The 13,917-nt window shown below is 47.6% G+C and overlaps 1 protein-coding gene across 2 annotated transcripts; it reads right to left on the bottom strand.

The window, feature by feature from the left end:
• Window positions 1-267: 267 nt before the first annotated feature.
• ndufaf2 (NADH:ubiquinone oxidoreductase complex assembly factor 2) lies at window positions 268-13,896 on the bottom strand. 2 transcript variants are annotated; one of them, XM_030358151.1, is made up of 5 exons: window positions 13,677-13,896; window positions 3,521-3,610; window positions 2,285-2,325; window positions 1,585-1,738; window positions 291-525 (listed from the first exon to the last, which is right to left on the bottom strand). In XM_030358151.1, exons 1-5 carry the CDS (start codon window positions 13,789-13,791, stop codon window positions 494-496), a joined length of 432 nt encoding a protein of 143 aa, XP_030214011.1. In that variant the 5' UTR covers window positions 13,792-13,896; the 3' UTR covers window positions 291-493. The 2 variants fall into 2 exon arrangements, with proteins under 2 accessions (XP_030214010.1, XP_030214011.1); XM_030358150.1 differs by lacking the exon at window positions 1,585-1,738 and having other exon boundaries at window positions 268-525; window positions 13,677-13,890.
• Between the last annotated feature and the right edge of the window lie 21 nt (window positions 13,897-13,917).

The following is a 13,917-nucleotide window of genomic DNA, read 5'->3' on the forward strand; positions in this document are numbered from 1 at the left end:
CAAACCTAAGGAAGTTCTAGTACTGAGGTCTATAAAACAAACTGATTGTGGTCCATGTCCAAGTATTTGCCTCTTTCAACAGTTCTGATGCTGAGTGAAATCACTGGTTATAAAATTAATAACTGGTTTTGTTCTTTTGGTAGGGGCACATAATACACGCAGTGATTTGGTTGCAATTATTTTTGTTATGATTCAACCAGTTCACCAATCAGGCTTTCCTCGGACAAATAAGAGTAATATGTATGCCTTTCAAAGAAATAACCGCAGTACAGGCTTCAGTCTTTATTTCTTGGCATTGGGCGTCCAGGAGCCAGGCTGGAAGGTGTTTGCGTCGCTGGTTGGCTCCTCGCTGATCTCCGGCTTGCCGAAGCTGGTGGAGGAAGCGTGACCTTTGACTGCGGTCTGGGAGGGAGTGGCCAGCAGCCCTTCTTCATATGCTTGACTCTGCAGTAGCAGGTCCCGCTCATCTGCATCTCTGGCTTTCTGTTTGATCTCAACTCTGTAGCGCTCGTTTTTCAGCAGCTCCTAGAGAACAGAAGAACAAGAGAAGGAAAGGGTGCTTTAGTTATGGATTGTAAGTGAAGAGCTTCACTCATATTGTAATCAGGTTTGTAAAATGCTCTTTATTCACAGAAAATAAGTTAATTTACTGAATTCAGATTAAAGACAGATACATGAATGTCAAATTCTTTCAACCTCACTCCAGTCATATACCAAACTTATAGACACACAAACAAGGAGGGATCTACTCAAAGCCGACAGGCCTTCACACAATGCTTCCATTTTCTGCAACCAATAGAACAAAATAAATATATGGTAAGTGGCAGAGTGACATGGAGACGGACTGAGCTACTATGTTAAACTGCTAAAAGTCTGATACAGGACATTGAAATCTGTGGATAAATATTTACACTTTGTGCTATAATTGGCCTGAGCATGAACCCAATCCACATCCATGAGACAACTACCGGATGTTACAATTGCCAAAAACAATTTTGCTGCACAGTGATACATTTTACAATCAGGAAGACAGTTACTATGGTAGCAAATACTGTCTGTCCTACTACAAGAGAAAGTTGCCTGCCGATATTTCAGAGGAAAACATAATGAGCAGCTTTCACAAAATGAGAGAATTATTGTACTGCAATGGACAGATGGACTGGCGTTTGGAAAGTAAGCGTTGCAGTTATACAGACCGAACAGTCATGTCTGCTGACCAGAGGGAGCGCCAATGTGCCAAGTGAGGAAAAGATGAATAAGGGTTTACCTCAATTACTGTCAAAAAATTGGCAAATTCTTGAACGTATACATTACAAAACGACAACAACTGGAATGGTATCACCTGTTTTAACTTACGGAGAAGAATAACATGAAAAAATCGGTCCTTTAAAAGGCTAGCATAGCAGACTTGTGACCAGAGCTACCGCTAGTCGAGTGATATTAGCCTCTCCCTGGCACAAAGGGCCAAAAAGGAAGGGAGGATTGGGCATAATGCTGTTGTGTGTTGGCAGTGCTAAAAGACTGGAAAAGAGAGGGGAGAGCCGTGGCCAAAAAGCGCTGCTTTGGGAATGGAGACAAACATACTGAGCTGCTTTTCCAGCCTGTTAATGACAGGATTTAATCCAATCAATTTATGTCGGCTTGGACCGGGAAAAGAGGGAGCGCGACAAGGGGGTAGGGGTAATGTGCTGGGAGTCCAATCTTGGCCACATGAACGCTGTCCAGCTGTCGATGGTTGCTATTGGGCAGACAAGAGGCAGAAAATTAGAATAGAATGTTCTGGCAATGGCGTGAAGGGATGGCATTGGCCAGTGGCAGGAGAGGACAGAGAGAGAGAGAGAGAGAGAGACAGACAGAGCAGCCTAGGTATTTGGCCTCTGAGGGATTTCCCATAGTTCCGCATTTCAGCGGCCAGACAATAAAAAAACATTCTCATATTTTGAAGGGAAAGCTGCCATTTCTATTCAGTAACCTTGCAGAAAAAAAGGCTGTAGCAGAGTGGCGTGACTATGCCGGTACATGGGAAAGTAGGACAGGTTTAGTGAGCCGGGCCTGGGGTTCAGAGGCTGCCTGTGCTCTCAAGACCCACAATCACCGCAGTTTATTTTAACACCTGTCTTGCAAAGAAGTTCTTGGGCTTGGCTGGCAGGAGCCAAGAGAAATCAAATCAAAGTCTTTCCTTTTCTCGCCCTCCCCCCCCCCCCCTTCGTTCCTTCCTCTTATTACTGCTTTTTCCCCTAAAGCCCAAGCACCGTCACAGCAGGTACACTGCAGAGGAACACACCTCGATGGAGGGGGGCTCCTTCCGTCTGCCTCGGATCCAAGCTGGGAGGGGGAGAGGGAGAGAGTGTCAGAGGGAGAACAAGCACATGCTGCACTAACTACACCGTGCTGTTGTACGGCGGTGGAGGTAGCATCCTGAAGTTCACACAGATTTGGGGTAAGAATAAATGGCATGGTGTTTTTTTTTGAGAAACAAATGAACAATAATAAACACACATTTTACTATTTATTACATTTGATTATTAGAGAGTGTTAACAAAACAAAAAGACACGTACATAGCTTTTGTTGAGGGAACTGAGGCCTCAATCTTACGTCTCCCTTAGCTTTTGAATTGATAAACTACACCCCCTTCCTGTCACTACCCCTCAATACCTCTGCCCTGCTTCCTTCACCCTACATCGTCTCCTGCTTTCGTTTCTCCTAGTAGAGCTCACTCTGTCATACTCTTTTGTTTCCATAAAGTAGCTCTCTTTTTTTGGCTGAGCTGGCTACATGGCGCAGATCAGGTTAAAGGGAGCCAGAAACGGGGGGGGGGGGGGGAGAAGAGAGAGAGAGAGAGAGAGAGAGAGAGAGAGAGAGAGAGAGAGAGAGAGAGAGAGAGAGAGAGAGAGAGAGAGAGAGAGAGAGAGAGAGAGAGAGAGAGAGAGAGAGAGAGAGAGAGAGAGAGAGAGAGAGAGAGAGAGAGAGAGAGAGAGAGAGAGAGAGAGAGAGAGAGAGAGAGAGAGAGAGAGAGAGAGAGAGAGAGAGAGAGAGAGAGAGATTATACTCTTCCTGAAGCTAGCTCAGGGACTCTAGGCCCCTTTTATCCTTTTCTTATTTGCATCCTGATGAAAATGCATGAGAGATGGGGCCTGACAGGATGAGGGGGTTAAGGTGGATAAAGCCGGTCTGGGGCGAAGGAACACTTTGTAGGAAAAAAATTAAAATACCTCCGCCAACGCCCTTTTCCTGCTGATTTTTAAGGATAATCGTCGATTTACAAACAAAACCGTTCCCTCAGCCATTCATCTAACAGTATAAATATGCTTAATCAATTCTTAACTAGCAAATGTATTTGAGAAGGATCAATGGCTTTGTTTAATATATTCCGTTTGGGGTGTCACTGTAGTAATAGGTCACCCGTGAGTGTAACAACACTGTACTTGCTATTGCTATTTGAATTATGTTTCTGCTGCACGTTCACATGCGATTCCAGACAGGCCGGCTTTGAACAGCAGTGTTGGGAGCAGAACATACCGTCCCACTCTGAAGGAATGCTGCCTTCCATATACTCATATTCGTTAGGGTTGGCAGTCTCTACCATCCGCTTGGCACGGACACTTCTTCCTGGGGAAACACAGGAAAGCATAGATAAAGAGAGGGAGGGTGCAGGAGAGAGAGCGTGAAAGAGAGCGAGAGAGAGGAGGTGCGCAGGAATGATGCAAACGCAACACAAAGAACACAGTAAACACAAGGAAACAGTGCACACACACATATACACGCACATTTTCACACCCTATCTCACTGTTCTCTCTGACACACACACACACACACACACACTCACATAAATGTGCACGCTCATGTGCACAAGCACACACGCTCATGTGCACAAGCACACACACACACACACACACACAAACACACACACGCGCACGCACGCACAGATGACAGTGGTGTGACAGGCCATGGATGATTACCTTGTGGCCCTCGGGCCCTTCTCCTCAGATCTTTTCGAGTGGCTCCAAATCTGGGCTAAGCCTTTATGCAAATCAGTCCCCCCTTAACCTACCAACCACAGCCCCCCTCACTGACAACCTCTTCCAATCAGAGAACTCGGGCTAACAATGCCCTCCAAAATCAACGTCAAGCCAAGCAGGAGACAAAAGGGGTCAGATATCACAGGGAACAGGGGAGGGATGAGCTGTGTGGAATATTAAGTGCTCCCTCCTCTCTCTGCCTCTATATACGGCCGACGCGTGCTAGCACTGAGGCCACCTCCAATTATTTTGGCCGTATTTGCTGATTGGACAAGTTCGCCTGCCGCACAAAAGACTCGAAGACAGAGGTAGGGGAGGGGACATAATAATACGAAAGGGACGCAGGGCGGGATAGAGGGAGGGAGGGAGGGAGAGGAAGTAAAAAAAAGAAAGAATTATGTTGTTTGTTTTCTGTTACAGAGGGGTCTCCAGAGCTTCTGCTTTCAGCAGGTGAGACGTCCTTCCGTCCGTCCGTCCGTCTGTCCGACCCCTCAGAGAAATGATGAGGCAGAAAGGAGGAGTAGCAGGAGAAAGATGGACGGAGCAAAGTGATGATGCATGGCAAGCGAAAGAAAGAAGAGAAATGGATGGCCGATGGAAACAACACGCTCCAAAACACAGACAATCTGTCACGATTCCATCACGGTCTCTCTGCAGCTGACTGGACATGGACAAATGGAGGCGACCGCGACCGTGCGCACGGCAGACTGATGGCCTTAATGTTTACTTCACATATAACAGATAGCTAAGGCAGGGGGAGGAAGAGTGATGGGAAATTGACAATGTGGCAGTGCGTGTGCGCACGTGTGCGTGCGTGCGTGTGCACCGTGAACCCCTCCTGGCAGTGTTTTGCATCCTTCCCTGTGCGGGGCTGCCTGCAGGCTACAATATATGCACTTGCCACTGTATTGTTTGCCATTTCCCCCCCCAACTTTGTTTCCAATTAAAGCAAAGGGAAATGTTATCTCTGTTTATGTTGAACAATGTATTTTTTTCCCCTTAGCTAATTTCTTTTTCTTTTAAGGGCTCTCTGCGGACGGATCATCCATTCAGTGCTTTCTTCAGCCCATACAGTAATCAGGTCATCTAATTAGGCTGCTTTACCTCTGCCTGGGTTCCCACTAGGTTGATACCATAGGGCCTCTTAGGCTCCACTTCCGTACCCATAGATTTATTCAGGGCAGAAACTCTGCATTTTCTTCTTTAACCTTATCATCTTCCAATTCAGCTGCCTTCACCAACATGGAAATAGCTTTCCTCGGTTGGTAAATTTTTTTGCATGTTTAACTTTAAAAAGTCAATCTGAAAACCCCTGGGACAGTGGAAGACCGACGCAAGTACCAGCGGACAAAGGAGTGTGTGTTCTTGGGATGATAACAAGTGCATTTAGCAGGTATGCTAATTATAAACAGATCCTCTGGGTACACATGCGAAGCAATCCCTAAAAGCAATACACTTAACAGCAGATAATGCCCAACTTAACATCAGAAAGTAAGGCGCACTCGGCTCTCGTCCCGCTCTCCTCCTTTCACCGATCTCCATTCTCTCATTCTCTCCACTAGGCTGCCTCTCTCTCTCTCTCTCTCTCTCTCTCTCTCTCTCTCTCTCTCTCGCTTATCTCGTTGCTTTTGCAGCATGACTAACCTCCTTCCACCGTGGCTTTTATCCCTGGATATGAATAACAAATATGTACATATATTTATGAAACAAGCCTGATCCTCCCACCACATACAAACTGGGAGGGGGTCTCGACCGTCTCATCGGGGCAAATTCTGATTTGTGACTATAGTGTGTGTGTGTGTGTGTGTGTGTGTGTGTGTGTGTGTGTGTGTGTGTGTGTGTGTGTGTGTGTGTGTGTGTGTGTGTGTGTGTGTGTGTGTAGAGGGGGTTAGCCTACATAGTCCAAGGCTACATGATTTCTTCTTCCAATTCAGAAGAAACAAACCTTCCTTTCGAGAAAAAGAAAAGTGCACATACAACGCATTGCATACTGTGCACCTTGCATTCAATTTGGATTTCAATCCAGACATTGAGCAGAACGCCAACGTGCTCAATGTGCCTTCAATCCGCGACAACCTTTACTGGCTGCGAAATATGCATCCCTCATTATTCAGTCCATGCCTAATGTCGCATACAGAGTGAAGCACACCCTTTGTTTGACTAATGATTCCCGGGCCTGATTGGCTGAGTCTTACCTACAGAATATTCCCCTCCCGTGGTATGTGACACCGTCAGAGAGGGTGGGGCCCTTCTTTTCCATTTCACAGTTCAGAGCCGAGCGCTCTCACCCTTACTAGACCTCCTTCCCCCCCTCCTTCTGCTGCCTCTCCGAGACCAGGGAGATGGGGGAGGTTGGGGTGTGTGTGTGTGTGTGTGTGTGTGTGTGTGTGTGTGTGTGTGTGTGTGTGTGTGTGTGTGTGTGTGTGTGTGTGTGTGTGTGTGTGTGTGTGTTAGGCGTTAGAAGCTCTCTATCTCAGCATGCCCCCTTGTGACAGGTCTGTCTTCCCATCACTCACTGGGAGAGAAGGTAGTTACCACTAAAAATCCCTAAAGCACACAAACACAAGCACGTACACCCACACCCACACCAACAAACAAACACACACACACACACACGCACGCACATACATGCGGGGGCCTGGCTGGAGAGCACAGGCAGATTAACCTGAGGGACAGCAGTGAGGACGCTGCCTTTAACCGTGAAGGACAAACTGAGTGCGGTGTCGGGGATGGGGGAGGGGCCAGAGGCAGCAGGAATGAAATCCCACCTCATGAATATTTATGAGCCATCTCACCTGTCTGAGCGCGACTCATCGGCGTGCCTAGCGATGAAACGTGTGGGAGGGAGGGGGTTAGGATAGAATGAAGGGAGGCAAAAAGGGGGAGGAGGGATGGTTGAGGGGTTGCCTTGGCAGCGGGATGGGGAGCCAATCAGATGGCGTGCAGGCCTATCCTTCTTGTTCGTTCCAGTGAGGTGTTGATGCGCTCTGAGGGCTGCTCTTCGAACCCTGAACACACCCTCTTAAACTACATCACCTGCATCAACACACACACACACACACACACACACACACACACACACACACACACACACACACACACACACACACACACACACACACACACACACACACATACACACACACACACACACACAATCCCAGGAGGTGAGAGGTGCTGGGAGGTTTTTCACCTCCACAATGTCATTCCTTTCCTGCTGTCTCTCTCCCTTTCCCCCCCTCTCCTTCTGCACACCTGTTAGTAGCAAACTGCCTTTGATTGTGGAGGTTAGCACCGAGGGAGCGTACTCTCATTGCTCCGTCAACCAGAGAGACAGCACCATAAAAACCCAAATAACACAATGCATATTCTTGGTGGTGGGCAAGAGAACAACGCTGCCCCAAAACCAAGATCTAGCCTTACTTCAGCTCGCCTACTTTGATGGCAGTCACTCGAGATAAAACACTTTTTCTCTCCCCTCCGTTTCAGAACAGAATAAAATGCAGACAAACGCCTTGATGTTCAACAGCCCTGCATTCAGCACCGACCCTCTATGAAAGGACGAGATCAAAAAAGACCAATCATTCCCAATCTGCTCCATATTTTTTTTGTGAGCTAGCTGCAGTACCTGCATATGGGTTGGGTATGAACAGCCAGTGTGCGTGTTCTCCCCAGCCGAGTGGGGTGATGGGGAATAGAGCAAGCCGATGTGCATTGTAATGGACAGCTTTATGAAGACAGAGTGATCCGCCATGCAACAGTGATGCAGGCTCACCAGGTACCACACACTGTCTGTCTGTCTGTCTGTCTGTCTGTCTGTCTGTCTGTCTGTGTCTCTCTCTCTCTCTCTCTCTCTCTCTCTCTCTCTCTCTCTCTCTCTCTTTCTCTCTCTCTCTCTCTTCTCGCCTCGCTCTCTCCATCCAATCTTCTTGCAGAGAAGAAGAACATAAGGGAGGTGTGTGGGGCCCGTAACCATGGTAACCACATTAGCCCCTAAGCCTAGTGACACGGGATGAGGTTTAGAGAGAGAGAGAGAGGGCGAGCCATTGTTTTGAATCACTTTCTGGAGGGAGAGAGAGAGAGGGATAGAGGGGTACTGAGAGAGAGAGAGAGACGAGGAGGCGGAGCTTTAGCGGCAAACTAGGCCTGCTGCTGCTGGCGTTAGTTTTTTATTCAGCCCTCATTCTGTTTGTCCTTGTTGCCGTCAATCCCACAGAGGCTGGAGCGACTCAGAGGCGGAGCGGGGAGCGGAGAATTATTCATATCAGTGAGACGACTCACCGGAGAGAATGACCGTAGCTTCCCTTCGCGTGCTTCCACCCCCTTTTGCTTCTTCTTCCTGGTGTGTTGTGCGCAACACGGCAACGCACAGACACAGGCTAGCCAGGAGATGGCCGGGCTCTTTGTCAGGATGTTGCGTTTGTCTCCTCCCCACAGCGACTCCCCCCCTCCCCCCCTCCCTCCCTCCCTCCGTTCAGGCCCTGCATTGCTGCTTGCATGTGATGTCCATACAGCGAGCTGTCCACCCATTTCCTTTCAACTCTGTCACTCTCATTCAGCCCCCTCTTTTCTCCCTCCTCTCCATTCCATCCTCAGACCTGCTGGTTCTCTCACTCTCCCTCCCTCATGACATTAGCCTAGCTCCACCTTGGTTCTCTCCTGTCTCGCCCCACCCATTGCATCCACTCATATCCCCCCCCCCGCCCCCATCCCGTACGTCTGGATCCCTCCATCTCCTCTCCCACACCGGCACCCAGCCCCCTTTACAGCCTTTCCCTCATCACGTCTGGCCTTAATTCCTACCTGCCCGTCTCAGTGTGTTATTAAAAAGCAGTGGGGCGATCTCCCCACTGCAGGTTTCAGGCGATCTCCTGCCGACTGGCTCCACTGGCCTTCAGTCGACCCAGCGCCCATGACAGACGGTCAATGGGAGAGAGAGCATTAGATGCCGAGGAATACACATCCTCGGGTTAATCCAAGAAAAAAAAAACTAAAAATTGTTGATGGGCTTGATCAACTGTCCGGACCACTGTACGCGTGACTAAAAGCTATTAGGATAGATCCTTTAGAACTGTGTTCAAATGGTCGGCGATGCTCGTTTCTCTTGTAGGATAAATATGTGCTTTTACCCGACTCTGATATTCCCAGACAAGAGCTTCTAAATGCCTTTTTAATGAAGCAGTTATCCCACTTTGTAATGTGTTTCCACATACACATCCATCCATTTGGCACTGTGCACACACAGAAATGGGCCCAGCACACTTGGTGTTCCTATAATGATTAAACAACCTTCATTTAAACCCCATGCATGGTGAAGCCACCGATCAATTAACGTGATTTACAATAGCCTCTCCGGCCATCGCACTTCCACGATAATCACAGACTTAGTGTCCTACAGTAGGGTAGACTTTCCCTCATGGTACCCTGGGGACGGCTTGTAGCAGAATAAACAGCCACTTGGACCCTGGTCCCTGCCGCTGTGACTCCTTCCATGGAGATGTGTGGCTTGAATCTATGCTCTGATGACACGATGCCATCTGTTGTTGTGGTAACTGCGCTACGGCAAAAAATAGAATGAAAATCGATATATTATTCGGTTTTCGAAGGGAAGACACAGAAGTGCATGCATGAACTTGTACACGTATGCACTCTGCTGCTCCGCATTTCCTGGAGACAGCCGTCCAGAAAAGCTAGAAGAGAAAGTGAGGGCCCCTTTTCCACCTTAAAAGATGCAGGGGCACGGGGGAGGAGCCTGAATAAATAATATACACAGGGAGAGGCACAGAGAGAGACAGAGGAAGAGAGAGAGAGGGGCAGAGAGGCAGAGACAGAGGCAGAGAGAGGCAGAGAGAGAGAGAGGCAGAGAGAGATGGGCAGAGAGAGACAGAGGCAGAGAGAGACAGAGAGACAGAGAGAGAGACAGAGAGAGACAGAGACAGAGACAGAGAGATGGGCAGAGAGACAGACACAGAGAGAGACAGTGGCTGATAGATGAAGGAAAAGAGACAGAGAGAGGGACAGTGGCAAGAGAGAGAGACAGAGAGAGGCGGATACAGAGACAGAGGAGGCGAGAAAAGAGGAATAGTCAAAGGAAGATGCGCCAATGCTTCCTTTCGCACCCCTGAAGACACCCCTGAATGTTCCTCCATTCTGCACACTGCGGAGGGGACCAGCAGATTAAAACTGCATGGCATACAGCCCCTAAATGAATGGCTCTAAAAATACATCCTTTTCACTGCAACATGAAAGGAAACTGCCTTTCCCCTGTCCAGTATTGAGCAGCCATTGATTCCAAGACAAAGGCTACACCTCCTCAAAGAGGTAAAGGGGGTGAAAAATAGCAATCATACAAGCAATTATTTTCAAATGCGCCTGCAGCGGGCCGATAATGTCAGCGCGCCGCTCCTCCCAAATAAAAGGAGGCAAGACGGACGTCCAAGCCGCGGGCCCAGTGCTGAATGGGCCCCGACCCCACCACACCGGGCTTTCATCCGGGCAGCGTGACACGGCACCCCGTCTAGTGATGTTAAGGCTGTGCGCCGGGCCTCTGGGACCGCAAACACAAACACAGGCAGGAGACGCGAGGTCTCTCAATCCAGCGCCGCAGCACCCAGGCAAAAAGCCACCCGAGGAGCCAGTCGTCCTAGCCTCTGGGTTGCCAGTGGCTATGGCCCGTTACACAGCCAGACACAGCCAGTCAACCCTCAAATCCAGCCTTTTTTTCCTGCCCAGCCCCCCCCCACCCCCCCCCTCTCTCTCTCCCACCCTCAACCCCTCAATGGATTGTGATTCAGGCCGAGGCCCTATTCATTTTAATGTGCTGCAGGGACGAGGGCAGCAGCATCCAAGGAGGAAGGGGATGGGGGTGCCTGCTGCTGGGCCCGGGCGCTGCACCAGCACCACCACCACCACCCCAGCTCCCTCAGATGTTGCTCCACAGAAGTCATCACTGGACTGGCTTCAAAGGAGCGTGGTGGGGAGGCAGAGATGGAGGGGTGGAAGGGGAAGTGTGCGCATAGGAAGGAAGGAAAGAAAGAAAGAAGGAAGGATTCAAGGAAGGAATCAATGGAGGAAAATTAGGGAAATAAAAGTCAGCTTAAGAAGGAACGTGGGGCAGATACAGCTTCTTCATCTAGTAAGGGGTATGGGGGCCTTGTGCTAAAGGTCTACATGTTGCTCACCTTTTTCCGACGCTTCTCATGACTACTCCCAACTGTCCTCCAGCCGGAAACAAATTATGGCTTGCTCTTACGTCTTTGCTTCACAGATATTGCTCACAAAAGATGTCCGTGATTGTCAGTACTCCATATTGCAATCAACGGCATCCAGCGGGAGCACCATTCTGGGAGCCCATTTACCGGGTTCCAAAATTGCCTGGGTCCCCTAGTTCTGCAACCAGGGTACAGAGGCCATTTCAGTACCGCAAAGGAGCACCCTCAACACAACCGGGCCACTATGCGGAGGATAACGTCCGTCCTAGTTTTCTAAAGTTAACAGATGTGAGAGGTAGAAAATAGGAGCAGTTAAGCGTAGGGAGAGGTAGTGCGGGATTGGACAAAATGCATGGCAGCAGTAGAGCAGAGGGAGAGAGAGAGAGAGAGGAAAGACGATAGAGAGACTTCCTCAACCAGCGGTTGAGTGCCGCAACGAGTAGCCCTGCAGTCCATGCCCGAGGCCCTGAGCCCACGCTTGGCCTCTCAGTTAGAGATCAAAAAGAGCTTGTTTTAGCAAGACATATGGTCTGAATAATGGATCCACTTTAGTTCCACAAGGTCGGACAAAGTGAATTCGGCGAGTGGGAGGGAGGCAAGGTGTGCTGAATGTTGGGTCAGTGTTTCATACAGGAGCATACATGTTTCTGTGGTGGTTAGGGGTGTGCTTTATATACTGCCATAGCAGACAAGTGCATATGTGTATAGAGGGTGGGCGGACACACACACACACACACACACACACACACACACACACACACACACACACACACACACACACACACACACACACACACACACACACACACACACACACACACACACACACACCTCAAATGGGGGTAAGTGTGTTCTGAAACATTGCTTTTTTTTTTTCTAAACACTTGCTTCTCTGTAGGGCTGTTTGGTGAGGTCAGACAGTGTATACACAGTAGTTTAGGATTAAGCATGCAAGGACTGATCTCTAATTTGAATTTGCCTGACAGCCAGGGGCAGTAGAGCAACCTTGGGATAATTTCAAAATACGTGGTGAGCCCGGTTTCCCTGAAAACTAATAAAAGCACACAAGGTGAAAGACATTAGCTAGGTTTAGTCATATAAAAGACACATTGCAGAAAATGATTAATTCTATAAAAAGCAACGTCAACATTATGTTTTGGGTTATCAAACTAACTTGATAAGCATGGCTAGGATCACGTCTAATGGGTCATGGTAAGGTGATCAGATTTTTTTTATGAAAACTAGGATATTTGTAGTTTGATGGCCCAGATATCAGCAAAATATCTGGTGATGAGGAAATGAGCCCCCGCGGAAAAAGCCTATCATGTTGAAACGAGACTAAATCAACTAAGTCTCAGAATTATTGTTCATGGTCAAGCTTCCACCTTTTCCATTTTCTAATACATATATATTTAAACTGGGACATTTCCAGCGAAGTCTGGTCCCACTAGCTTTAGGTTTAGGGCTAGTGCTATTGGTGAACAGCAGAATTTGTAATTCCATTTAAGAAAATAAATGAGCAACGTGGTTTTCAAGATTGCCAGTGCAACCCATTGCCCCATGATATTCGTTTGTATTTTAAGAAACTACCCAACCATAAGTATTGTTTGATATGGAGTCCAAGTCAGAGCAAAACTTGTTGGTCCCTTGTTACGATTGCCAGGCCATTGCAGATGAGATTGAATTTTATACCAGAATTCATCATGGTCAATAGTCCTTTATCGACATGGTAAACAAACGTTACACATGTCTGTGTGTCCTTAAACGTATAAGGACACAATTGGATAAGCCATGGATAAGCATGATGATGACATGTCTACCAATTTGTCTTGTGCATAACAAACTGCACCACTGACACGACTCAGAGGAGAGACATGACCTCCTTCTAAGTGTTGTCTCAAAGTGAAACTAATCGCTAAGTAGTTGTCTTTGAACATCTCAGCAGTTGAGTGATAGACTACATTTGGCATGAAAAGGTGGGCGCTCTCAGCGTCTCAACTTCTTGTGATACTTTCAATGCAGTTATTGAATACATTGCCAATATTTCTCGAACATTGACACTTAGTATCCTAACGTATTCGTGTTCTGCTTACACCATCTAGTGGCGTTATGGTTCAACTGCAAGGCAAGAAGACAACATGCTGGCATTTCGAACACAAAACAAATGCGCCACAAAATAAAAAAATCTTTATCTTTATCTCTCAATAGTCAATTGGAGACTTTACTACTGTGTAATTACTATTTCCCTCCATTTTGATATATTTTACCATTAGAATAATAAGGAGGAGATGGGCCATTATGTTATCGTTGTTGTTTATCTTAGTATGTACGAATACAACTCATTATTCAACATAATATAATATTATGTGAGGCGAAGTATCTATCCGTCTACACGTTACGGCTTCTATCTGAGTTAATAGAAAGGTCATAATAACGTAACGTTACCTGTCCAGGTCTTCTGTTGAGGGATCATGTAATAGTTATTACCGAGATGGTCTGATCCTACATGTTCACGAACTATCCAAAACGTCCGCTTTAAAAGCCCCGCAATTCTGCTCATTTTAAATATCTAGCAAATCAGATGTGTTATTTGCCCCCTAGATAGGGTTGTTTCAATGGTTGTTTACAGTCATTCTCTACAGCCGAAACACTAAACAATATAAGGCTCTGTGATTGGACGGAAATA

The sequence above is a fragment of the Gadus morhua genome, chromosome 6, assembly GCF_902167405.1.
Source record: "Gadus morhua chromosome 6, gadMor3.0, whole genome shotgun sequence".
In the NCBI taxonomy this organism is placed as follows: Eukaryota; Metazoa; Chordata; class Actinopteri; order Gadiformes; family Gadidae; genus Gadus; species Gadus morhua.

Coding starts and splice junctions, on each gene's coding strand:
- ndufaf2 (XM_030358150.1), bottom strand. CDS start 13,791: ATGAGCAGAATTGCGGGGCTTTTAAAGCGGACGTTTTGGATAGTTCGT. Junction 3,611..13,676: donor TCAACAGAAGACCTGGACAG/GTAACGTTACGT, acceptor GTGTTTCCCCAG/GAAGAAGTGTCCGTGCCAAG. Junction 2,326..3,520: donor CATTCCTTCAGAGTGGGACG/GTATGTTCTGCT, acceptor TCCCCCTCCCAG/CTTGGATCCGAGGCAGACGG.